Source organism: Haemorhous mexicanus, chromosome 6 (genome assembly GCF_027477595.1).
Source record: "Haemorhous mexicanus isolate bHaeMex1 chromosome 6, bHaeMex1.pri, whole genome shotgun sequence".
Lineage (NCBI taxonomy): Eukaryota > Metazoa > Chordata > Aves > Passeriformes > Fringillidae > Haemorhous > Haemorhous mexicanus.
This window is the reverse complement of record NC_082346.1, coordinates 51,477,996-51,504,174: the sequence shown is the minus strand read 5'-3', so window position 1 is coordinate 51,504,174 and position 26,179 is coordinate 51,477,996. Positions and strand designations below refer to the sequence as shown.

Below are 26,179 nucleotides of genomic sequence, written 5' to 3'. Positions count from 1 at the left end.
TAGTAAAGATAAGAATTTTTGCTTTGTTTATCTAGCTGCTTCAAAAAGTATTCTTCTTTTTTGTATAAATTTCAAATTGCAGTTCTACAAAATGACAAGCTTTTGATTAAGTTTGGGGTTTTTTTGAGATTCAGAAATGTACAGTTTGAAGTTGATTGGTAATAATTTAAGGGGGTGGGGGGCGGGGAACTTGCTGCATTAGAAACAACAAGTTTCGCAAGGTCATCTAAATAAGAAAAGCAGACTTATGCATTTTTTTTTTAAGTAGAAACATTGCCATAATCCTTACAAAAACTGTGCTGTAAGAGAAAAAAATCCCCTAGTCTTAAATGAATAGTTAATGAATGTACTCTTTGAACTGATGCTTGAATTCATTTGTTGTAGATATTGTCAGACTGTCGAGCTGTGTTGGTTGTTCTGGGACCGTGGTGTGCAGATAAGGTAGCTGGGATGATGGTGAGAGAGCTGCAGAAGTATATCAAACATGAACAAGAGGAGCTGCACAGGAAATTTTTATTGTTTACAGACACTTTCCTAAGGAAAATACATGCACTCTGTGAAGAGCACTTCTCGCCTGCCTCACTTGACCTGAAATTTGTGACCCCAAAAGTAATAAAGCTGCTTGAAATCTTGCGCAAATACAAACCATATGAACGGCAGCAGTTTGAAAGTGTTGAATGGTATAACAATAGGAATCAGGATAATTACGTATCTTGGAGTGATTCTGAAGATGATGATGAGGATGAAGAAATTGAGGAGAAAGAGAAGCCAGAGACTAATTTCCCATCTCCCTTTACTAATATTTTATGTGGAATTATTTTTGTGGAAAGAAGATACACAGCAGTTGTTCTAAATAGGTAAAGCTTTTTATTTAACAAAAAAAAAATATTCTGAAGTAAAAAGGCAGACTTAGCTGCCAGGATGTTAATATCATGAATATGTAGGGGATTGCCTTGTATTTTCAGAACTCTGTTCATAAGGTTGGTTTAGGAGATCATGCAGAATATTTCTAAAGCATACGAGAAGAGCATATGTCTTTGAAAGTTGCACTCAAGGACTTGTTTCAGACATGAGTTTTTAATTTGATTCTTTTTGAAGGCAAAATGTTAAATACTGTACTAAACCTGTAAAATAAGCATATATTGATTTGTTGTAATTAGTCTTTAGATTTATATTTTCAATGCATGTTGGAAACTTCTCTAGCCTACTGAGTTCAATACTTCTGGAAATCTCACCATTACCCTACTAAATCACAATATTATATGATCCAAGTCTAGAGAAAAATCAAATTTACTATTGCACAAATATCTCTCAAGATTTACCAGTACTACTTTCATAGTTGATGTTTATAAAACACTTATTTAGTCTAACACTGAGTGCTTTCTTAAAGTCTCCACCAATAAAAATATGAATGTGAGAGTATTTGCCAACTAGCAGTATTGTAGTTCCTTATCAGTTCCTATTCTTGAGTATGATACATGTTAGTTATGTATAACACTTAATTGTTAAAAGCCATATGCCACAAACTGAATGACATGATTGATTCACCTATCCTGATTTTGGTTTTGGATAGGTTTCTCTGACAGTGTAGCAAATGTCCTGTGCCAGGTGTTCATTACATTCTGGATACCTTTAAATCTAACCCCTCTGTTGGTACATTTTTGCTCGAGTTAATAAGTGCATAACATATCCTTTGATCTGCAGACTTGTCTATGTCAACTTTTGTCAACTTTTATCTTTTCTCTTTTCCTTTTTTGCATTTTAAATATGTTCACATAAATCTGCAGTATGAGGCAAACCAAGCTGTTCAGCATAATGAACATATTCTGTTAGTAAGTCCTGAAGAAATGACATTAACAGTTGTTTGCTGAGCTGAAATGAGTATTTCATTACCCTACAGGGAATGAACAGAATTATGAAAACTTTTTTATTCTCTGTTCAGTTATGAATGTGATTTAAATCATACTGGTTTTCCACTGTGCATTCATTCTTGTATTCTGTGATTTATACACTATACAATATCCTAACTGCTGTTGAACCTGACAGAATACACAGTCTGGATTAAATAGGTGATCAAATTCTGCCATCTTTGAGCTTTAGACACCTTTAGTAGAGGTTATTGGTGGCAAAATATAAAACTATATATAAACTTTTAATCCCCTTCTGAAAGCTAGCTGCCAGACTCTCAAAATGCTCCTTTACCTCATATAGCACCTGATTTCAGAACACCTGATATTGTATTGACCGTCAAGTCAGAAGCCTTTGGTGGAGAAGCTCACTGTAGGCCTTCTTCAGCTGAGTGCATTTGATTTCAAGGGTCTCTGCTGATGATAGCTGTACCTAGGCTGTATATAGGGAAAGGACTCTCTACTGAATGAGAAAGTCATGAGTGCTTGAATTAATGTATCACAGCTACTTCCAGTAATGGAACTGAGTTCAAACAGAAGTATAATTTTTCTTAAAACACAGCTATTTAGAATACCATTTTATGAAATCTAGGATGACTAAAGAAGGGCAAAATTCATGGCATGACTTGTACTTTCTGTCTTTATTATTACACTTAGTTGGTGGAGTGGCTCACTCAGTGTTTAAGTTGGTGTATACAGTTCAGTTCTGGTGCCTATAAGCTTCTTTTCAGAATAGAAGACATTTACTAAAGCCCAGTTTCCTTCCATTTGCATTGTAAGTGCCTCTTAGCTCCCTTAAGAGAAGGGTTTGAAAGCAGAAGTTTGAAAAGCAGAAGTTATCTGTTTGAAAAACACCACCTGTTACCTACCACAAATAGGTTATTTTAGTCACAAGTTTGGAGTCCTATATGTTTCTCAGGAACTTGGCGAAGATTTGCAATGAAGTGTTTATTCAAATGCTTTTTATTGTCCATTTCTATACAAGTAAACTAAAATAAGAATGTTTGAGATGTTTAGTAGGTACTCAATTTGTATGACCTCACAGAAATGCCATGTCAAAAAAGAAATAAAATATTTCTGTCCAGTTATTAACCCATACTTTCTTAGACAGTCTGTCTCAAGAGCCTGGACTGCATACAGAAATGTAACTCCATTTGGCCTTAAACTAGCAAACCACATTTGCTCTTCAGCACAAGAGGGTCCTTCTAGTGTGTTTCACTAAGGATGGCAAGTTGTCTGCCTGTATTCTGTTCTCTTGCCTATCTCTCTGTTCATTCCAGTTTTTACAGATTGCAAAAGAGAAAAGCCTTCAAGGTGTTTTATGTTTCCATAAATTTTGTTTAAAATGAGGACTAGGGAAGGGGGCCAGATTTAGTAGTTTCCCAAGGGTAGAAAGAGCAGGGAGAACTTTGCATTTTCCCTCTGGTTTGGCAGCAGCTTGCTGGGCAGATGGTAGGTTTATAGTTGGGGACTGGCACAGCATCCATCTACTGCTGTGTGAGGCAGAAGTGCCAGAGATTTTTTGGGGAAGGGTTCGAGTTACTGCTGGAGGTGTAGAGAGACAGGCTGTTCTTTGGCTGTGGGGAGCACCTGGTAATAGACATGATAGATGTGCTTTGAGCAGAGTAGTAGTGGGATGGCTATAGTGACACATGCAAGGGATTATCTGTTGTGTATAATCCTTTGGGTTTTATTGGCTCTCCTGTTTAAAAGCCTGTTGCAGTTGAGTAATTCCAAATTCTGTTCATCCTGAAAACTGATCAGCTAATGATGCTTCAGCATACTTGCTTTGATTGCACACTGTAATTGTGGTTTTAAATCCATAAATGCCACATTTTTAGATTTCCTGCATTGTTTAGGTGAGCAGTCTTCTGCCTTATGTGTGAAATCAGAACACTGCAGAAGCCAGCCTTTTCTGCTTCTATAACATAAAGAATACACTGAGTGGAAATAAAGTGAGACCATGAAAGTTCCTCACATCCCTGTTGATTTTTCCTTTTAAAGAATTGTATTACATCCTCTGGGTTAATTTCACAAGTAGTGAACATCTCACCGTGTAGGCTGAGCATCACTCTTGAGAAACACAGGTCAGCATTTTGTCACCAGTATACTTGAACAGAATGTATATTCTAATATTAAGTAGAATTATAATCTTACATTTTAACCTAGAAGTTAACATTTTATACTGAAGAAACATACTTTTGTTGAGGAAGCAGATACAGGTCTTTCTTCTAAAATCAGCTGGAGCCTACAGAAAAAGATTACCAAAGTAATTTTGAGAAGAGTGCTTTAACAGCAGAGAGCCTTAGAGTAATAGATTGGTTTAAAAATGTCTAGTTTTAGCATGATAGGTCTGAGATGTGTGTAAAGCACAAAATGCATGAGCACTCCTTGTGTTTCTGTATGCAGTCTGTCTTGTGGTAACCTTACAGTGGTTTACGAGAAGACTGCAGTCAGTTTATGTGTTAACATGACTTAATTGTCATGCTTCCACTTTTCCTTTTGATATAGGTCTTACAAATAATAGCTTTTCCTCCATTTTGTAGGTTGTGTAACTTCTAAAAACACGTGTAATATTTTTAGGTTGATAAAAGAAGCTGGCAAGCAAGATCCAGAACTGGCTTACATCAGTAGCAATTTTATAACTGGACATGGCATTGGCAAGAACCAGCCTCGTAACAAGCAGATGGAAGTAGAATTTCGAAAACAGGAAGAGGTAACTTCTAGAAGAAAAATGAAACTGGCAGTACCGTGTGTGTGTGTGTGTGTGTGTGTGTGTGTGTGTGTGTGTGCCTTTGAAAACAAAACAAATTAACAGGCAGAGTCTAGGGCACAGTCGCTGGAAGTTTATAGGCTTTTTTAACAAATATTACGTGCTGGAGATACAGATGTTGTTTGTAAAACAATAGAAGTATGTTTGGAGACATTGCTATGTCACATTACACAAACAAATTAAAACTTGATGCAAATTCATGTTTATATCTAGTCAGATCATTATCTAATTTTTCTGTATTGTGGTAGTGGTAATATAATAATATTTTAGAATGTAAAGAATGTCAGGTTTACTGACATTTTCAGTGGTTCAGCTGATTTTAATATTTATCTTTTCTAAATGTGAATTTGGTTAATTGTTGAATGTTAAAATGTTTAAAAAAACCCCTGATTTTACATCATTTAAAGCTCATCCTGGCTGGGTTGTGCTCCAGACACCACACTTTTCCTTAGTATTGTTTCATATATAGTATAAATATCAGAAATGCCAGCTTTAGAATGTGTTCAACCCCCTGAGGATGCTTCAGCCTCAGGAATGTTTGGGAAAAGATGGTGTCCTGAAAGCATAATTTGTTTTTTCATTAATACCCCAACTGAAAACTTGTAAGTAAATAGGTGGGGGGGTCCTCTCCATAGCTAGGGGTTATAGTAGCTTCTTAGACACATGTGATTCCACATACCTGATTTTGTTCTTAGAAATCTGCTGGTTCTGATAAATAGTCTTGTTGTCTTTCTTAAATTATTCTTTGTAATAGTTTTGTATTTCCATGTCTGGACCTGTTTTGTTTTCTGTGTCTGGACACAATTTCATGATGGAAACATATCTTGTAAAATTAATCTGTAAAATTTGTCTTCATTACTTTTGCAGGTTCTTAGAAAATTTCGAGCACATGAGACCAACCTACTTATTGCTACTAGTATTGTAGAAGAGGGTGTTGACATACCAAAATGCAACTTGGTGGTGCGTTTTGATTTGCCCACAGAGTACCGTTCCTATGTGCAGTCAAAAGGAAGAGCTAGAGCACCAATTTCCAATTACATTATGTTAGCAGATACAGACAAAATTAAAAGTTTCGAAGAAGATCTTAAGACATACAAAGCAATTGAGAAGGTAGGAGGTCAAAGGAATGGGCCCGGGGTTTTTTAAGTATATCTTTGGACTTTTCAGGGAAAAATCTCTCATTGTATTCTTTTCTTGAAATGTTTAGATCCTCCGAAACAAATGCTCAAAATCTGTTGATGCCAGTGAAACTGAAACTGAACCCATTGTTGATGATGATGATGTCTTTCCACCCTATGTATTGAGGCCAGATGAGAACAGTCCAAGGGTTACTATTAACACTGCTATTGGACACATAAATAGGTAAGAGGTATATTCACTTCTTACTTCATATCATTCAATAAAAGGTTTCTTATTTGGTCTCGCAACATGGATGCATGGGGCATTATACACATTTCCTCTTAGGCACCTTGACAGAATCTTCTCTCCTAAAGAAAGTGGTCACAGAGGTTTGAAGGAGTTATTAGCTTTCTTTGTCCTACCAGAGATTCTAACTCTGATAATAAATGTGGTGATGTTAATTCCTGTTTAAATAAAAGTTTCTCTGAAAACATTCAGCTTCAAAATGTGTACTAAATTTGCATTTTTGCTCTTGTCAAGCTAGTTTTAAAAATACATAAACAAACTGTTAAAACAGTAGTTAAATCTTCAGTTCTAATACTCACATTTGTGGTAGCAGTCTGTTGTCATCTTTACAAACAAAAGCACAGTAACTAAAGAGCACCAGACAGGATGGGAGCTACTCAAATATCAACTCTGTAGGGGGATGGTAATTAGAGGAGGTTCTCAGTGATCGGTAGACGAAAAAGACAAGGAAGAAGATCCAAGGAGCTGTGGACCAGTCAATTTAACTATAGTCATATGGAAAGCTGTGGACCAAGTCCTCATGGCAACCGTTTTTAGGCCCATAAAGAAAAGGGGGTTGGCAGAAACCAACCAAGTTTTACCAAGGGCTTTTTATCTCCTGTGTCATGAAGTGGTTGACTTTGAAAAGCAGTGAATTGCTTGTGATGCAATTGCCAAAGTACTGCCTTAGTAGATAAATTCTTGAGATGCAGACCGTTTTGATGGACTGCCTGGTAAATAAAGCCTCTCAAAGCAGTCAGATTTGAAGCATGAATGGCAGATGGCAAATGGTTCAAAGTCCATCTGGGTGCATGTGGCATTGGTCTGTTAAGAGGTCCAGCACAGTTTAACATCAGGATGTTGGCATTTAATACCAGGCTAGGAGAGAGGGAAGTCAGTACAAGGGAGGAAAGGTGGGAGGGGAAAACCATGATAAATAGGAGGAGTAAGACAACAGTAAACTCAGGAGACATAATGGGAGCACTGGGACCTGGCAGGAAACAGCCTTGTGCATCATTACAAGCTGGAGTGACCGTTCTGGAGACCAAGTTTATAATAAAGGACTTGGAGGTGTTCTGCTCAGAAGTTATTTGAATATGAGTCAGTAGTGTACCTTCACAGTGCTCAGTATGCCTGAAATCATCTTCTCTAGCATTCATACCAGTAAGGTAAGGTTCTAGTGAAATGTGTTTAGGTTTCAGTTTGCAGGTTTTGATAATGTGTAAAATGTTTTGTCCACTCAGGTACTGCGCTAGATTACCGAGTGATCCATTTACACACCTGGCTCCCAAGTGTAAGACCTGGGAACTACCTGACCATACGTTTTACTCTACTCTCTACCTACCAATCAACTCACCTCTTCGAGCTTCAATTGTTGTAGGTATTTGGGCAAGGAAAATCATGGAAATACATGAATATGTTAGGCTAAGAATGGTCTGTGCCATTTCTAGATTTAGTTTCACTGTTGGTAATGAAAGCTAGATTTTTCTGTATAGTACTCTCTAACTGTTTTTAGATCGCTGTCTGTTTTTGTTATAATTCATTTTCCATCAGTTACTGTTCATGCCAAAGGCAAAAATATTTAGATATTCCTCCCCGTACATTGTTGTTTCATGCACTTGTCCTTTATTGGTTTTGATCAATAGTATAGTTGAGTTCTTGTAATTTTGGTTTCTATGGAAAAACAAGCCTGAATATCTTCATAAAACTGCCATCACTGTGTTTTTTACAAATATTTTGCTTGCCTCAGATGTTTGTGCTAAACTAAATATATATAAGTAACTTGCTAGTAAACCAAAGTTTTTACAAAGTATTTAAACATTTATAGGGCCCTCCAATGAGTTGTGCAAGACTGGCTGAGAGAGTTGTCGCTCTTATTTGCTGTGAAAAACTGCACAAAATTGGTAAGAACTGGAAAAACAACCTCTTTGCTAAAGTATATTTTATAGTTGAGAAGTTGCATATGAAATGGATGTTGTATATGTACATGCCCTTCTCCTGTAGCCATCTGTTGCAGCTTTCTTTTGCTTGCCTTGTTTTGTGATGTAGTCATGTACTTACTAATTTAGCTTACACCTTGTAAGTTAAATTTTCCAGGGAAATCAGGTTATTTAACAAATTTCGCATAAAACAGCAAAAGCAACGTTAGTACAAGAGACCAAGATCTCGGCATTGAATATACTTAATAGGGGAAAAGTGTCTTGTTCTCTAGAAGATACTGATTATAGGTCAGGAACTACATCCTACAGCCAAAAGAACATGGTTTTTAAAGTGAATTGTGACAAAATATAAAACACACAACCCTGAATTTATTGCTTTCTCTACTGTATTCTAAGTGATGGTCTGAAAACAGGACGTTGCAGGACTGCTTCAGCTCATTTTTTCTAGTAAGGATGATGGAGCATGTTCTTCATTGTGGAACATTTTAAAGATAATTCTGTGTTACTTTTTTTGATCAAGTACAGAAGTATTTATGTATTTTTTAAGCAAAAAGGAATTATAGGTCTGGGGTTTGTATTTTTTTTTCTGAGTTAAACCTTTTGAACGTGGAATTCATACCAACAAATATATCCAAGAATGGCACCCTGATGGTGGCTCAACCCAGTGTTGGAAGTGTACATTCAACAGCAGTAATTTACTTTTTAGAATGATAGAGAAATATAAATTTTCCCTCTTCCTTTGTATAACTCCATATGAGTGATTTTAAAGTAAGTGTTTCAGTCAAAGATTGTTTTTGTGCAAAAGGAATTCTTGGATATTTTCATTACAGAATTCAATTTTTAAATTAAATATAAGAGGCTTTTTTTACTACAAATAAGCATTTTTTCCCAAAATTCAGTCTTTATTATTCTTTCCCCAAAGTTGCACTTTTGGACCCTTGCAGTAGTCCATGTATTTTAAAATCTTACATGTGATGTGTTTTCACAAGCAATCTCACTACTGTGTAGTATCTAAAGGAACCAAGATTTGATTGTTCATAATGCTATTTCTTTGTACTCTTTCATAATATTCAGGTGAACTGGATGATCATTTGATGCCAGTTGGTAAAGAAACGGTTAAATACGAGGAGGAACTCGATTTACATGATGAAGAAGAAACCAGTGTTCCAGGAAGGCCAGGCTCTACAAAACGAAGACAGTGCTATCCTAAAGCTGTTAGTATCACTTACTGCTGTCCAGATCACTGATCTAATACTTTATGTAGTAATAAGAGAGAATTGCCAACTCTTAATCTTAGCTGATCAGAAATTTTTAGAAGTCTTGTATTTACTATTTACTTTGGTGTTCTAATTCTGTGGAAGCCTGCAGTGCTACCTGAGTTTATGGTACCACATGCCTGTAAGCTCAAAGAACATTCACTTTCTGTAGGGTTTGTTGGCAGACACTTATTTGCCTAGTATGAAAATAACTGTGAAAAAAATAGTCCTGCATTAATAATCTGTAAAATCTTTACCTTATTACTGGCTTTCAGGACAAATAATTGAACACTAAAGATGTGCCCCGGGCTAAATACAGAAATATGTTTGGGGGTTTTTTGGATGGCTGGTTTAGTTTGGCAAGTTTACTGGTTGAACACAGAATTTCATAATTCCTGGTTTAAATCTTAGAATATCAAATAAGTGTACCTGTATTTTTTTTCTTTTAAATTAGTTCTATATATTATACTTAATATTATACTTGATCTGTTGAAAGGGTCACACAAGAAAGTACAGCTCTGTGTTAAGTAATGTGTTCACAGTCTGTTACAACAGGTTTCAACCACACCAGCTTGTAAAATTGGACTTCTTAAATATTATTTGTGAGGGAATTGGATATACTTTAAGAGAAAATGAAGGAAAGAAGCTTTGTAAGAGTATTTTGCAACTCCTCTGGAACCTTTTTTCCTCTGCAGTTGTTACAGGTTCTGTCTAAGGTCCTTTGAATAGGACAGGTAACTCATATAGAGATACTCTTTGCATTTTACAGAGATCCACAGTTTGCATTTTTGCACAGTATTTCTTGTTACAAATGCTTTTCTCTGTCCTTTTGCCTCACTAGTGATTGTTGGAATAGGGGTGATTCATAAAATGCAAGATTATGGTATCTCATTCAGAGGAGTTGATTTGTCAAGTGATGCATCATTCTTTCTCAGTTACTTCTTTTTTAATAGGGAACCTAAGAATACTTTCCCTTGCCTTTGTCCCAGCTTCTCACATCTGGAAAAGAAGCTTTGGCAAATGTTTAAGGTCTGCAAGATCCTCTTGGGTTTAATGTAGTTATTAAATTTATGAGTAATTTTCCATTAAGCCATGGCCATAGTTTTACTGTGGTGTAACTTTAAAATCCAGGACTACATGTATTGCAATTTAGTTTTAGATAAACAGGAGGATCATTTTGAGACCTGCAAAGTAATGAACTTCTACCAAACATAAAGCATGGTTTCTTAACGTCTATGACAAATATGTGCAGCAGAATTAAAAGTGCTTGTGGCTGTTGCAAGTATTCACATCTGCCAGCTAGAATTGTAATGAGAGAACTCATAGAGTGTCGTGCCTGGGCGAAGGAGCAGTGTATTGAATTTTGTTTGTGTGTTTGTCCCAAGTGTATCAAAACATTTTTGATACTTTTATATAATTCTGCTGGGAAAAGAATCTGTGTTAGTGAAGCAGTAAGTTTAGTCAAGCTTTTTTTTTTTTTCCTGACTACGCACACTTTCCTTTTTACCTTTTTTTTTCCTGTTCTGTTGTTAAGTTCCAAAGCTCTTGGACATAAAATGTGCTTTAGTGTTACTGGTTAAATGCAGACATTTGCATCAAAGCTTGTTTCAATCTGCCTAAAGTGAGAGGAGGCATGTTTTGCCTCCATCCACTACTGCAGAAAGGAGGGTTCTAAACATACCTGAAAGCAACATTAAAATACAAAGTTAAATGGTGTGATCCAAAGCGATGATACAACTTTATATTTTATAAAAGAGAAAGGAAAGAGAGAAAATAGAAAAGTAGGAAAATGCCCAGAATAATTAGGAGAAGCACAGGAAGGGGGCTACCACTACCATGATGCTGGCTTACAGAGTGTGATGTGTCTCTCTCCAGTGAAGTTCCTCCCAGAGGTCCCAGGCTTGCTGGTGAGGGAGCAGAGCCCCAGCAGTGGGACCAGCACAGGGGGTAGGGGGCACAAGCAGCCAGTACCTTACCTTAGCAATCTTTTGAGGCTGGGTGTGTCCAAAAACACCCACCACCAATATACCTTTATTTGAGGCAGTGATTCCATGTGAAGAGGCATCTTCAACCTTGGGGGCAGACATTTGAACTCCAGTATCTGCTAGAAAAGTTACAAGAACTTCATGAGGACCAGTAGGACAGGATGTCAGTAAGTGTCCTTTAGAATTTTCGGTAAGTCTTCTTATGAAAACCCAGCTCACCTATTGAGGACAAAGGAAATCTCATGGCTGCTATGCCAGGCTGCTGGCCAAACATTTTTGCTTAAGGAAGAAAACACTGCTTGAGCCCAGAATAATTTTGTTGTTCCTTATTTTTAGCAATGTGTTTCCAAATAAACTTAAGAGGACTTATTCAGAGAATAATAACTACGTGGACTTTGCTGATTTTGTCATGTTAATGTTTTTATTTTTTTGATTTTTTTTCAGATTCCAGAGTGTTTGAGGGATAGTTATCCCAAACCTGATCAGCCCTGTTACTTGTATGTAATAGGAATGGTGTTAACGACTCCTCTACCTGATGAGCTCAACTTCAGGAGACGAAAGCTATATCCTCCTGAGGATACTACAAGATGTTTTGGCATATTGACAGCCAAACCTATACCTCAAGTAAGGAATCTATTTCCTTTCCTTATTCTGCATGCCTTGCAACCTGTTATTTTCTACTTACTCCCCACCCAACAGAGCGAAGAGTTGGAAATGACCATAAATTATGCTTGTATCAAGTAAGCTCCAGAAAATAAGCAACACTATCCATTCAGTCACATCACCACTTCTTTTTCTGTCTTTAGGGATGGAACCATCTATTTTTGCTGAAATTTTGGTTTAGACATTTAGTATTTTACATTGGCAAATTCAAGATGTCCCTCTTTTTTGTATGAGGTATGATAGGAATAGACATACCATCTATGGAGGTGGCCTGCACTGCACTACCTTATCTATACAAAAGCTATGGTAGCAAATTCTCTCAGCATTCCTAGTCTGCAGCAGCAGAAAAAGTGGGCCATGTTAATTGAAATTGGCACCTCTTGCTTAAAAAAAATTTTAATAGGCATTTTCTCAGCTGAGGAAGCTGAGAAAGTGAGACTCAGCTGAGGAAGATTTTTTCAAATTGTGTTTTCTGCTGTCCACATAAGATGTTACAGGAATACTGCTGGTTTTCACATTTCTTATTTCATAATAGAAAATACTTCCTTTTCTACTTAGCTTTTATAAAGGGAAGAGATGTAAAACACAAGGAGAACTATTAAATAAAACAAACCAGTAATTCTTTAACATTCAGAGTCTCATCTATAATTGAAGGGTCATCGCAGTTCAAAATTCTGATCCTGTTTGTTCTGATTTGCTGTAGGCTCAGTCAAGCATTACCTCAGAATCTGCACTAAACAGACAGTACTCTGTAAAGGAATCCCACTCTGGATTCTCTCTTGTGATTTCTTTCAATTTTGTTCTTGTTTAGATTCCTCACTTTCCTGTGTATACTCGCTCTGGAGAGGTTACAATATCCATTGAGCTTAAGAAATCTGGTTTTACTCTGTCTCTGCAAATGCTTGAGCTGATAACACGACTCCACCAGTACATTTTTTCACATATTCTTCGTCTTGAGAAACCTGCACTAGAGTTCAAACCTACAGAAGCTGATTCAGCCTATTGTGTTCTACCTCTAAATGTTGGTAAGAACAAAAATTTTGTAATTTACAACTTGTCAGAAAAGTTCAGCCTAGAAAACTGAGTTATGCATTTTCCTTTTTAAGTTGATGACTCCAGCACTTTGGACATTGACTTTAAGTTTATGGAAGACATTGAGAAATCTGAGGCACGTACAGGCATTCCCAGTACACAATATACAAAAGAAATGCCTTTTATTTTCAAGTTGGAAGATTACCAGGATGCAGTTATCATTCCACGGTGAGTACTCTACATGGTGTAGGTGCGTACCTGTTGTATTTATAAAAACACTTGTGATAAGGGCATGTTAGTATCTGCAGCAGAATTGCTTTTTAAGAACTGTATGCTGTTAGTCTGAAGGTATGTGGTAGCGTTTCAAATAATTTAAAGATTTTTAAAATCAGTAGTTAATCTTCTATTAGTAGGATGTCCACAAAAAAGATGTTGTCACAGCCTGGCTTTAATTTTAATATTCTGCCTGTACTGCAAGAACTTCACTGTCCTTTAAAAGCTTTTGAATTTACCTTGTTATGTATTTGAAGTTTGGATTTTAACTTTATTTAGAGGATGACTTGGTTAAAATGCCAGTTTAGACATGAGGCAGTACAGTCTTTATATGCAGAGGAACTCAGTTTCTACTGATGCAGAATATCACATTGGAGACCAGATGCTAAAAAGCCAAATTATCAAACTTAATTGTTAGGTGTTCTGAATTAAGAAATTATAATTTTCAGCATTGTCAAGAGCTGTTGTCAAGAGCTTGATTTTGTATTATATATTGAAGACCTAAATCCTCCATTTAATTTAAATGTTTATTTTGTAGAGGGAATTTCACAGATTATAGATTGACTTTATTCATCTTTGTCTTAAAACACATTTCTCATTTAGCATTTGAGTTAGCTAGAGAAATGGTTTCTACAACAAAAATAACCCTCATTAACCAAAAATCTGAAGTGCACTGTTCAACTGTTAATTTCTTGACCCTGTTAGAACATGAGGAACTTCACAAAAGCTTTACTGTAATGCCAAAATATTATTTTTTTTAGATACCGAAACTTTGATCAGCCTCATCGATTCTACGTAGCTGATGTATACACTGATCTTACTCCACTCAGTAAATTCCCTTCCCCTGAATATGAAACTTTTGCTGAATATTATAAAACAAAGTATAATCTTGACCTTACCAATCTTAACCAGCCACTGCTGGATGTGGACCACACATCTTCAAGGTAACAACAGTCATATTTTGTGTCTGATATTTGTAGTTTGACAGTAAAATGCCTTTTTTTTCTTTAAAATATGGGATAAAGCTGAGTATTTGTGTCTTCCAAAATAATTACTGATTTGTTTTTTTTTCTTGAGGGATACTTAACTTGGGTAACAAAACCCATTAATTGAATCAGTTTTTTCCCAGAGGTAATGGTGCTGTCACTTCACAGCGCTTTGAAGTTGAATACTAAGAAACTTAAGCTTTAGGCTAGTAAGTTCTAGTCATTAATTATGTACTTACACCACAGTATTTTCACATGGTTTTTAGACTTAATCTTTTGACTCCTCGCCATTTGAATCAGAAGGGAAAAGCACTTCCACTAAGCAGTGCTGAGAAGAGGAAAGCAAAGTGGGAAAGTTTGCAGAATAAACAGGTAAAATAGAAGCATCTAATTCAAATGGACTCTCTTAATAGTTATCTGATGGATACCTTTACAAGGAATATTCTTCTTTTCCCCCTTCCTCTCCCAGATACTGGTTCCTGAGCTCTGTGCTATACATCCTATTCCAGCATCATTGTGGAGAAAAGCAGTTTGCCTCCCCAGCATCCTTTACCGCCTGCACTGCCTTTTGACAGCAGAGGAACTAAGAGCTCAAACAGCCACTGATGCTGGTGTAGGGGTTAAATCACTTCCTGCAGATTTCAGGCATGTATTTTCTCAATAGGCATTTTTCAATATGATGTCTGACTTACAAGGTGGAAACAACTATTACATGGATTATGAAACTGGTAACTCTTATTTAACTCATGGCACTTCCGAGTGAAACGCAGTTTAAAAATATTTCATTGTAAGAAGTGAAGTTACATGTTTTAGTCACTGTTCTTTTCAAAAGGCTGTGGCTCTTTTTAAACATGTATGTGCACGTAGAGTCTTCTTGTCTTCTGCTAATATTTTTTGTTAACAAACCTCCTGTTTATCTTTACAGATATCCTAACCTGGACTTTGGATGGAAAAAGTCTATTGACAGCAAGTCCTTCATCTCTCTTCCTAACTCCTCTGTAGTAGAGAATGAAAATTACTGTAAGCACAGCACAATTGTAGTCCCTGAAAATGCTGCACATCAAGGTGCTAATAGAACCTCTTCTGCAGAAAACCATGACCAAATGTCTGTGAGTTACAGAACATTGCTCAATGAGTCACCCAGTAAACTCCAAATTGATGTCTCGGTAGAACTTGCAGCAATTAATGGTGTTTCTTATAATAAAAATCTTGCCAATGGCAATTGTGATTTAGTTAACAGAGACTTTTGCCAAGGAAATCAGCTGAATTACTGCAGGCAGGACATACCTGTACAACCAACTACCTCATATCCCATTCAGAATTTATACAACAGTGAGAACCAGCCCAAGCCCAGCAATGAATGTACTCTACCGAGTAATAAATACCTTGATGGAAATGCTAACAGATCTACCTCAGATGGATGCCCCATAATGGCAGTGACCACCAGTACTTCAAAAGCTATTAATCTTTCAAAAGACAGAGCAGATTCTGAAAAGAGCCCTTGCAGTGGGTACTCCTCAAAAACTCTCGGTCCTAATCCTGGTCTCATTCTTCAAGCTTTGACTCTTTCAAATGCTAGTGATGGGTTTAACCTGGAGCGGCTAGAGATGCTTGGTGATTCATTTTTAAAGCATGCCATCACTACATACTTGTTTTGCACTTACCCTGATGCTCACGAGGGACGGCTGTCATACATGAGAAGCAAAAAAGTGAGTAGAAACAATCCATTCATACTGTGTAAGAGGCATGCTGTAACAAGCCATATAAATGAAATTTTTGCTGGAAGGTTGAAGGGGGGAGCAGGTTGATTTAATTTCACAGCATTGTTCATTATACATTGAGTATCATGCATATTAGAAATAAAAATTCAGGTTTGTGGGCTTAATGTTGCCATAACTGTGATTGATTGAAACTGTTTTCTGCAGTTCAGTTTGAACCAGCTGATTACAGATTGAATGAAACTAAAAGTTCTGGGTTAGTGAGAGCATTTGGTGCACTGAACTTCTAGAGCTGTGTTAAGTAGAAGCTCTTTAACAGCAATGCTTGAATGAAGGATTGAATTAACAGCACTGAGCCTTAGTTTGCATCTTTACTTGAACTTTCCTTTGTTTCCTCAATAAGAGATTGCCTTGAAATTTCTAGTGTTTTACTTAAAAATGAAACAAAGAAATCTTACAGAACTGTTGCAGTAAAACTTGTGGAAGTATTTTAGGGTAAATGTAAACAGTAGGGAGCAGAGTCTTTGGTTCTGCTGCTGCCAGAAAAAATCCACCCTGAAAACTTTTGTTTGTTTTGTTTTTTCCTCCAAATGAATGTGATAATTTCAATTAAATGCCAAGGCATTGACTGTTGACCTCTAATAAAATGCATCACTCTGAAAATGAAATGATTGTATAGCTTAATCTTGGAAATAAGGAGGGCTAAATAAGTTGCACTGTTCATATAAAAGAAGTGATTGTATATTCAAGTTCAAATTTCAAGACTTTAAAACATGCAAAGTGCATTTAAAAAGAGAGAAAGATCAGTGGTTGATAGTTAAGAAAAGGAAATATATTTGTATACGAGAATGCTTTTTTCCCTTCCCTTTAAAATACTTAAAATCATTTTATAGGCTATCAAAATAACATCTGGATTATGACTCAATAACTGTTATATGGAACTGTTTTAACACTTTCTATAGCCAAGGTTTAGTCAACCTACCTATAAATAAAATTTTTCATTCCAAATGTAGTCTGAATGATGATTATTTAATACTATAATAAATTACACTTGAACATATTCTACTTACTATTATTTTAAAACTAGAAATCAGTTTGTTTTGTGAGGAGAAGGTAATATATTAAATTTCTTTTAACTGAAACAGTCATACCTAATATGCTTGGCCTCAGGAAAAAAAAAAGGAAGACATGTATCTTGCTTTGGGTTGGTTCTGCTGTGTTGCGAAAACTGAACTCCCTTTTGAGAGTTGGAGAAAATGCACAATAATATAAGATCCAGCTTGAGTCTTTTGCTCCTTTTGCCTTTTAGCCTATTTATGTACATGTATGTCCAAAGGTTTATCAGAATGTTCTTCTTAAAGGTCAGCAACTGTAACTTGTATCGCCTTGGAAAAAAGAAAGGACTGCCAAGTCGCATGGTGGTGTCGATTTTTGATCCCCCAGTCAATTGGCTTCCTCCTGGTTACATAGTAAATCAGGACAAGAGCAACACTGACAAGTGGGAGAAAGATGAAATGGTAAGAATTTATTTAACTATGTTGACGAGTAATCTTTTGTGTGTCTGTGTTCTTTCGCCCCTACCTGATCCCACCACCCCCAGTTACTTGGCTGTTTTCAGCAAAGAGAAGGTAAATCTGTACATTTCTTTTCTTTCTAAAACTTCTCTGTAAGAAAATGAGAGGAAAACTGATTCTAACCAGAACCTGAAGTAAGGAAATCTATTACACATTATCCAGTATTGAGTGTAGATATTAATGGAGAAGCAGAGAAGAAAAGCTTTTCTGCTGATATTTAGCCTGCTCCCAGGAGTTTTTCAGAAGTTTCTGTTGGAAATTTTAAGTGGTAATATCATCACTGCTTTAGCTGTAATATGTTCAGGCAGAACATATTACATATGTCTGCTTTTTAATAATGAGTTCACCTTTATAGAATATATGAAAAAGAGTTGGTGTTTTTCACAGTGCTGAGGCAGATTGAAGAGTAGAACTGGCTTGAGATAATGTTTAATATTCATGGCTGGTGGCTACACCGTGGGTATGACTGAGAGCTGCTTCTCATGTCAAATACAATGCTGGCGTAAGCTCTCTCACTTTCTGACATCCTCACTGTCTTATTAAGCTCTTCACAGTGAGAAATCCTAATGAGGAAAGGTTCACACTGTTTTCTGATGTTCTAGGGCTAGGAGGACATGTTCAGATATACCAGTGATCACAGTAGTCAGTAACATGACCTTTAAGTGTTTCAGACTGGTTTGGAGTTCAGGGGAAGGAGGTGGAAGGACGTCTTTCATTTTCCCAGTTCTGAAGACCACACTCAGGCTATAGAACCACCAGAGGGCAGATGAGAGTACTGTTAGGTAGATGTACTGTGCAAATAAATGTTTATTGCAGAATAAAACAACCTGATTATTGTGTTTCTGTACTGTGCCAAGATTTCATTTCAGAGAGACTTCCTACTGTACCTTTCTGGCAAATGAGATAGTATGGTTGGGACTGGGGCTAATTGTTGATTTTTAGAAGGTTTCAGTTTTCCACAAGTTTCAGTGGCCGCTTCCTCTGTGATAGTCACTGTTTATTTGTAAATAAAACATACGGTTTCACACAGAAATGCAGACAGTGATGTAACTAAATAGTGGGGGTGGGGCGTTTGTGCCAAGGTGATATTTTGCTTTCCTAGATGTAAATTTAATTCTCCATCCATGGGCTGATGGTCTATAACTGAAACTAGAGATCTCATTATGACAAATTATTACTAAAACATGGTAGTCAAATTGTAGTATTTGTCAAGCTTTATTAAGGAGAAGAATCTTTCTTCATTTTATTTAATGGCTGATTTAGAAAAGAGCATTAAAAAAAACACTTAATGTGTATTTTGCGTCATCTTTTAATTGGCAATAATTTCCTGAAAATTAGTCAGGTATTTAAGAAAAAAATCATTTTTCTGGGGTTCATATTTGATTTTTTAAAAAATGCTAATGACAAAAAAATATATGTTTAGAATTGCTTTCTGTTTCCTTTAGCCACTGCTCATCCTTATCCCTTAGAATTTTTTTCTAATGTGCAAGAAGTAATGTACAGACAATGTTAGGATAGTTCACGTAGCTGTCCTGCTACTTACAATTTCATTTTAAGAAACTTGTGAATGGAACCACAGTAAAAATTTATAATTTGCTCCATCTTTGTAAAAACAGATGCCAAAATCTGTTTTGGAGCATCCGTATAGACGTGTCTCATTCAAAGACTTTTCTTATTTCAATAGTAAATGTGACGGTGGTGTAACAAGAAAAAAGCAGCACTTGTCTTTGTTGGGACTGGTTAAATTAATCTTATTTTAAGTTTTATATTGCTACAAGTATCTAAAATAACTATCTCAAATCCAGTTTTGATATCTCTTTCTGAGCAATTTAAGTTACAGAAGTCCCTGCTGTTTGTGTGTGAGATAGGGAATTATAGCAGCAGGAATGCTTTCAGCAGAATGTCTAAACTAAGAACTTCTATAGCCACTTTTTTTTCCTCTCCTCTGATTACTAAGCCTGGTCCATCCCGATGAGGAGCACTGTGATCTCTTTGATCCTTAGGTAGTTTTAAGTGCTGGCCAGTGCCCCTTACAGCTGCCACCCATCCACACCTCTGGATGGGTGTGCATTTTGCCCAAAGGGAAGCATTCCCTGTGGTAGCATCTGGTTCACAGATTTGCAAGATTAGTGACTGAGCCCTGCAATATGACATGCATAGGTTCAGGGCAGATAGAGGCTGTTTCACTTGATTCAAAATGTTGTTGGTTCTTAGGACCCAGTCCAGGAAAGTGCTTTGAATATGATCTTGCTCCTGTCAAATTCAGTGGCAGAATTCCTGCTGACATCAGTGTTGCTGTGTTGAGCCTTTTGATGTTAGGAAGACTACCAGTGCATTTAGCTAAGCACGTTTAAGTGTTTTCCTGGATAGGGGCCATGACAAATTGTAAAGAATTATATAGTTTGGGAATATTTGTGTTCAAGTTTTAATTTACATCAGTCAGTTACCAATTTGTTCATTATGAGGAGGGAAAAGACATAAGATGTCATTAATTTTGCTGCTGTGGGTGTAAGTATTAGAAAATTGCTGACAATTTTTGACTTCTCTTTTATTAGCTAGGGCCTGCAAAAAAAACCCCAGAAAACTGAAGAAAACCCCACTGAATCCGTTTTCTGTGTAGAAAGATGTAGATTAAAAATTCAGAAATGCATTGATTCAACATTTGTAATAGCCTTACTTAGCAGTTTGAGAGAAGGATGCATCCAGAACTTTCTGATGCTTCCTAAAATTTGTTAGTTTAGAATTTTCTATTGTTTACTTTGGTGTGCAAGTGTATAATGTTTAGTGGATATCAAATTCATTGTTTGTCCCTCACATTCAAGTACAAGCTCAGGTTCCTAAAAAATGCAGCGTGTGCTGTGTGTAGAGCACGTGCTGTTGTAGGTTAGTAACAAAGAGTTTGTTATTCCAGGACAATTATTCCAGTCCTTGTGGAAGTTGAGGTTGTATTGTGCATCTGATCAGACAATGTACTTGGGAATAAAGAAAAGCAGTATTACTATTAGGAAATACTTCTCAAATCATGCTTTTCTGATCTTTCTGCTGTAAAAGTGTCTCATTTCCCTCTTCAGCACTTTTTTTTTTTTGTGTTCTTTCATAGACAAAGGAAAACATGTTGGCTAATGGTAAACTTGATGATTATAATGATGATGAAGAGAATGAAGACCTAATGTGGAGGTTGCCTAAGGAAGAAACAGACTTTGAAGATGATTTTCTGGAGTATGATCAGGAGCATATCAAATTCATTGATAATATGTTAATGGGATCAGGGGCTTTTGTGAAGAAAATTTCACTCTCACACTTTTCAACCACTGATTCAAACTATGAATGGAAAGCGCCCAAAAAGTCATCCATGGGTAATGTTCAGTGTTCATCAGATTTTGATGATTTTGACTATAGCTCTTGGGATGCTATGTGCTATCTGGATCCTAGCAAGGCTGTTGAAGAGGATGATTTTGTAGTGGGCTTCTGGAATCCATCAGAAGAAAACTGTGGTGTTGATGCAGGAAAGCAGTCGATCTCCTATGACTTGCATACAGAGCAGTGTATTGCTGACAAGAGCATTGCAGACTGTGTGGAAGCCCTGTTGGGCTGCTATCTGACCAGCTGTGGTGAAAGAGCTGCTCAGCTTTTCCTGTGTTCATTGGGGCTGAAGGTGCTCCCTGTAATTAAAAAGACTGATTGGGAAGGCACTCTGTGTGCTGCTACCAGAGAGAACTGTGACAGTGAGCAGAAAAATCTTTCACCAAATTCTGTTGCTGCTTCTGTAGTTAATTCAGAGCCTTCTCTGTGTAAAGACCTGGAGTATGGCTGTTTGAAGATTCCACCAAGGTGTATGTTTGATCACCCAGATGCTGAAAAAACCCTGAATCACCTTATTTCTGGTTTTGAAAACTTTGAGAAGAAAATAAATTACAGTTTTAAGAACAAGGCTTATCTTCTTCAGGCATTTACTCATGCCTCTTACCATTATAATACCATTACTGGTAAGTTGTTTTCAAAAAGCTCTATAGTTTTTTCTCCATATTGCAAAAGCAAGAGAAGTAGTATCTTGTGTTCTTATGTATATACTTTTTTTAGACATCACATGTTACAATAGTCTTGGAATACAGTGTCTTCAAAATAGTATTTTGCTTACTGTTTAGAAGGGGAATGCTTGTTCAATTTGTATCTCAGTGATTGTTCATATTTTGACTTGGTGAAGATAAAGTATATTTACTGAGGCCTCATCAAGTTTTGAGAAGCAGTATCAGTGATAAATGCTCTATCACTAGCTGTGTGTGACTGACATTAGATCCTCATTTAATGGAAATAAGTTCTTGTAGAGCTCTGGAAAATTGCCATGTACTTCAGGAAATAGCAGTAATATTTTCCAAATATATTTAGCAAATTCATTCTGTAATTGAATCCCAAGAATGTTATACTTTGTCTGTACTTCTGAAGATGAACTGTAGGCTACAGCTTTTAATAGCTGAATAATCTGTAGGAGTGCAGAATGTGGAGACTTCCCTTTGAAGCTGTGAATTCAAAGTCTTAGTATAAGTCCAGGCATTTTATTGAGTAAATATTTAAAGTCAAAGTTTGAAGTAATTGACTAAATCAGAATAAATATTAGTTTCAGATTAATGTTTAATGTTTCTGTACATGAGCTCATGAAGATTTTACAGCAGTAGAAATTTGTATTTCTGTGATCTTTAATTGCCCTTGCTTATACTAATTGATGTAGTATTTGTTCATTCTAAAACCTGCATGCATTTTCCTACAATAATATGCAATCAAAAGCAAACTATCATAAAATTCCAACTATTTGTAGTGATTGGCAAATTTCTTTGCAGTCAGCAGTCTGAATTTTTCCAATAGTGAATTGGACCCTTATTCCAAAGAGTGAGAAAGCTCTGCTTTCATTAAAGAAATAAGTAATTTTTAAATGCTACTGCATTGAGAAACAACTCTGACAAAACACAGAAGCGCTCCTTTGGTTTTTTGTTGTAGGGGATATTTCCCACATATGTATGTACTTTTTACAAATATTTCATAAAACATATTGAAAATAAATTATTTCTTTATTTTTAGACATACATAATAATAATATGTACATACACTACCAGAAACTTTGAGGCATAGTGTCTAGTTAAAATTACTCTGTTGAAACTGTAGGAAAACGTCTGATTAATTTCTGTTTACCAAGTGAGAAAGCTGTGAATAGCTGTTACCTGTAACTTTTTCTCTTTAAGGCATAGCTAGCAGTTGAGTTCTGGCAGTGTCATAGGTTCAGCTGCTATAAAAGCAGCTTAGTGCTAGTCAGTTCACTCTCGTGGTAACTTGTTTAGTAGTTTGTCTTCTTCCTTCTTAACCTTCCTACCTGTATTTGCATTCAGGAGGGTTTTTGCTTTTGTTTGTGTTTTAAAAATAGGTGTTCTTAACTCTCTGTTCCCATGGCCCCTGTCAACTGTCAAAAAAGCAAAAGCTTGACAATTTTAATTTCCAGTTTAAAAGACATATCCTAAAAAGGGATCTTTGTTGAAGGTGTCTTAATGTGTGTCAAATCAGACCAAAAACTCAGATTTTGTGTTCCCCTGCTCTTAATACATTGATTTTTATATTAATTGGTTTTACGTTTTAATTTTTTTTAAATTTTTTTCTTTTTAGTTTTAACTGTTACAGTGTTCTGCTGAGATTCTGCTGGCAGAATCTCCTAAATTTAATTTTTGATGTTTTCTCAGCACACGAAGATCTTGAGTAAAAACATTATTTAGATTTTAAACACAGCTGTTTTTCTAGCCTACCAAATTAACATTTTATTCAAAATTGGCTTTACTATTAGATATAGCTCCTGCTTTTCCTGATTTCTTTTTTTTTTTAGTATTTCACTAGGAATCTCTTTAAACACAGGGATACTTCTTTTAAAAAACAGACTGTCTTCTCTGACCGTTGGTTAGTTTGTGGAATTTATATGGCACTGTACCAAACTTCTTATCCAGAAAGCCTGGAAAAAATGTGTGTGTTTAACTTAATTGTGGTGTTGAACATTCTTTTATTTCCAATGCTTTAAGATTGTTACCAGCGCTTAGAATTCCTGGGAGATGCAATTTTGGACTACCTCATAACCAAGCACCTTTATGAAGACCCACGGCAACACTCTCCAGGAGTTCTTACTGACCTACGATCTGCTCTAGTCAATAATACCATTTTTGCATCATTAGCTGTAAAGTATGACTACCACAAGTACTTCAAAGCTGTCTCTCCTGAACTGTTTCATGTTATTGATGACTTTGTGCAGTTTCAGATGGAAAAGAATGAAATGCAAGGAATGGATTCTGAGGTTAGTGGAAGTAGATGTATGTTCAGTATCTGATTTGAAGCGTGTCACTGGATTTCTTAACATTTTTGTAATGTTTTGTGCATACAGCAGCCAAACAATCAGGGTCCCAGTAGTAAAAGGATGCAATCTGCAAAGTAAAATACAGCTTTCAGAAAGTATAAAATCAATTAGAATTTACAGCAGTTAATTCATTTGAAAGCCATTTGCCTCTAGGTTTTTCTGTGGCACTTGATTTCAGTTGTTGTTTTGCTCTTGTGTTATTAGAACAATGTGGGGCGTGCATTTAGCTTGCTGCTTTCACCAGCTGATAGGAAGCACTACTACAATATGAAATTGTGGTGAAGAGTTGCTAAATCACGTGGTGCTGACTCAGGATAGGGTATCCCTACAGCACCATGAACAAAGCTACCTTGGCACAGTGCTGGGATTATTAAATGTAGTACACTGACAGGAGATTTCTGCTGTTTTTCTTATGATTTCTACAGAGGAGATGTTACTGCACTATACTCAGGTATGTCTGACATGCTCCTAAAGGCATTCTGCTAGCCAGGGAAACATTACATGCATCTTTCAAGTAGGCCACTTGAAAAATAGTTTCACCGAAGACCTGGAAGCACAGGTCCTATTTTGTGCTGTGCAGGGAATATGATGATAATGAACTTCTATTTTTGGGAGAATGTGGTGAAAGTAATTCGTTTACATAAGCTGGTTAGGAAATCTGTGAGAACAAGGACCTTGTAAGTCAAGTTCTAATCAGAATCTGGAAGATAGGGACTACTCATTATCCTTCTTTAAAAGTGTTACCCAGTAGATGTCCATAATCATTTGTCTTCTGAAAAACTGACCAGTCTTTTTAAAAGTATTCTGTCTGACAACACGCCAACACTAAATAAGCATGTTACTTTTGTATTTAATAGTTTTTTTTCCTGATAGACAATTTAAAACTTTAGGAATCAAAATATTTCAGTCACGTAGGCGTTCACAGCCCTTGCACGCTGTTGCAAATTGAAAATCATGTTTTAAGGGAAAAATTCATTAAACACTGAATAAGAAATATGCCACTGAAGTTCAGATAATATAAATTACTTTATACTAGAAGATTAAACTCTTGTCTCTCTTGTTTTCTCCACAATATGTGTGAAAAGGCTAGGAAGTTATTTTCAGAGCATACTGTGTTGTTTTTTGCTTTGTTCAGTTCTTGCAAGTATGCAAAAAGAAACTTTCACCAAAGTTGCAACCAAATTGTGTGATAGCTGTTTCAAATAAAATCCTTGTTTCACTCTCCCTACGCCTGCTCCCTATCTTGGTCTGGCACTGAATTACTGAAACTCTTATTTCATCGTTTAATGTAAGAGTCTTTGTTTCTGCAGTCCATGCCAGCTAGACTGGTTTCCATGTGTATCTCCACGTCATCTGCTTTTCTATTTTTTCGAATCTCGCTCATGAAACATCTGTCCCATGCCTTACAACTCTTAGTTTCTCTCTTCTTCTGTTATTTCAGCATAATGCAAAAGTGCTTCAGTTTACACTTGGTATGAAGTTCCCTATTCAAAACAGTTGCACTTGATTTTTGACATTAAAATTCCCATTTTATTGCGGTATGCATGAGGTCTGACTACTTGTTTGATTTATTTCAGGTAGAAATATTGGGGGGAACACACTTATGAAGTATTATGGTCACTCTTAAGAGAACTGAATTGGATTTTAAGCCCCAAACTGAGTGAGAGTGTAGCTGCTGAGGAGAAGACTGACAGAAACTTACTTCTCTTCAGGCAGAGTAGCATAATGGTCAAAATTTTTGTTTTCAAGTTAACTTTGTTTGGAGTTAGGAAAATGTGTATTACATGTGTTTAAAGTATTTTAGTAAAGGATTAGATTAGCTCAAGACATTTAAGACTACACTGAAAGTTTATTTTTGATAATGAGAATAGATTATTGTCTTAAATTGGTAGCATAGAAGAAAACACTGCCTGCTGCATTAAACACCTAAATGTGTCTTTTGGCTCAGTCTGGTGGTGGTGTTTTTCAGTTATTAATGTCTTATTTTACTAGTGCTTGTTTCCTGCTTGTTTTCAGGGGTAAATAAGGTAGGGAGAGGTACATGCAACTTTATTCCAGAGACTGGACTTAAAGAGATTTTGAAAGTCTCTTTTTGGGAGATATATGATGTGTTAACTCTTCCTTTGTAATGGGTAGCTTTCTAGTATTAACTGATGGAAGTCTGGTTCTGATTGGGAGGAACAGACCCATGGTGAAATCCTACAGAATTATCACAGAAGGAATTCACAAAGTATGAAAGTATCCTGTACACAGCAGTGTTTGGGATTTTTTTTTCCATATCTGAAA

The 26,179-nt window shown here is 36.3% G+C and overlaps 1 protein-coding gene across 5 annotated transcripts in view; it reads left to right on the top strand.

The window, feature by feature from the left end:
• DICER1 (dicer 1, ribonuclease III) overlaps window positions 1-26,179 on the top strand; it is a 64,122-nt gene that overhangs the window by 32,299 nt on the left and 5,644 nt on the right. For 4 of the 5 annotated variants that reach the window (XM_059850241.1, XM_059850243.1, XM_059850242.1 and 1 more), the window contains 17 exons: window positions 385-857; window positions 4,491-4,623; window positions 5,548-5,790; window positions 5,888-6,042; window positions 7,329-7,461; window positions 7,913-7,988; window positions 9,099-9,238; window positions 11,710-11,889; window positions 12,740-12,953; window positions 13,035-13,188; window positions 13,995-14,177; window positions 14,486-14,591; window positions 14,689-14,864; window positions 15,145-15,928; window positions 17,299-17,454; window positions 20,612-21,497; window positions 23,565-23,833. In XM_059850241.1, the coding sequence (XP_059706224.1) occupies window positions 385-857; window positions 4,491-4,623; window positions 5,548-5,790; window positions 5,888-6,042; window positions 7,329-7,461; window positions 7,913-7,988; window positions 9,099-9,238; window positions 11,710-11,889; window positions 12,740-12,953; window positions 13,035-13,188; window positions 13,995-14,177; window positions 14,486-14,591; window positions 14,689-14,864; window positions 15,145-15,928; window positions 17,299-17,454; window positions 20,612-21,497; window positions 23,565-23,833 (4,461 nt within the window). The remainder of the gene's footprint in view (window positions 1-384; window positions 858-4,490; window positions 4,624-5,547; window positions 5,791-5,887; window positions 6,043-7,328; window positions 7,462-7,912; window positions 7,989-9,098; window positions 9,239-11,709; window positions 11,890-12,739; window positions 12,954-13,034; window positions 13,189-13,994; window positions 14,178-14,485; window positions 14,592-14,688; window positions 14,865-15,144; window positions 15,929-17,298; window positions 17,455-20,611; window positions 21,498-23,564; window positions 23,834-26,179) is intronic. The other variant, XM_059850245.1, reaches the window with a different exon arrangement.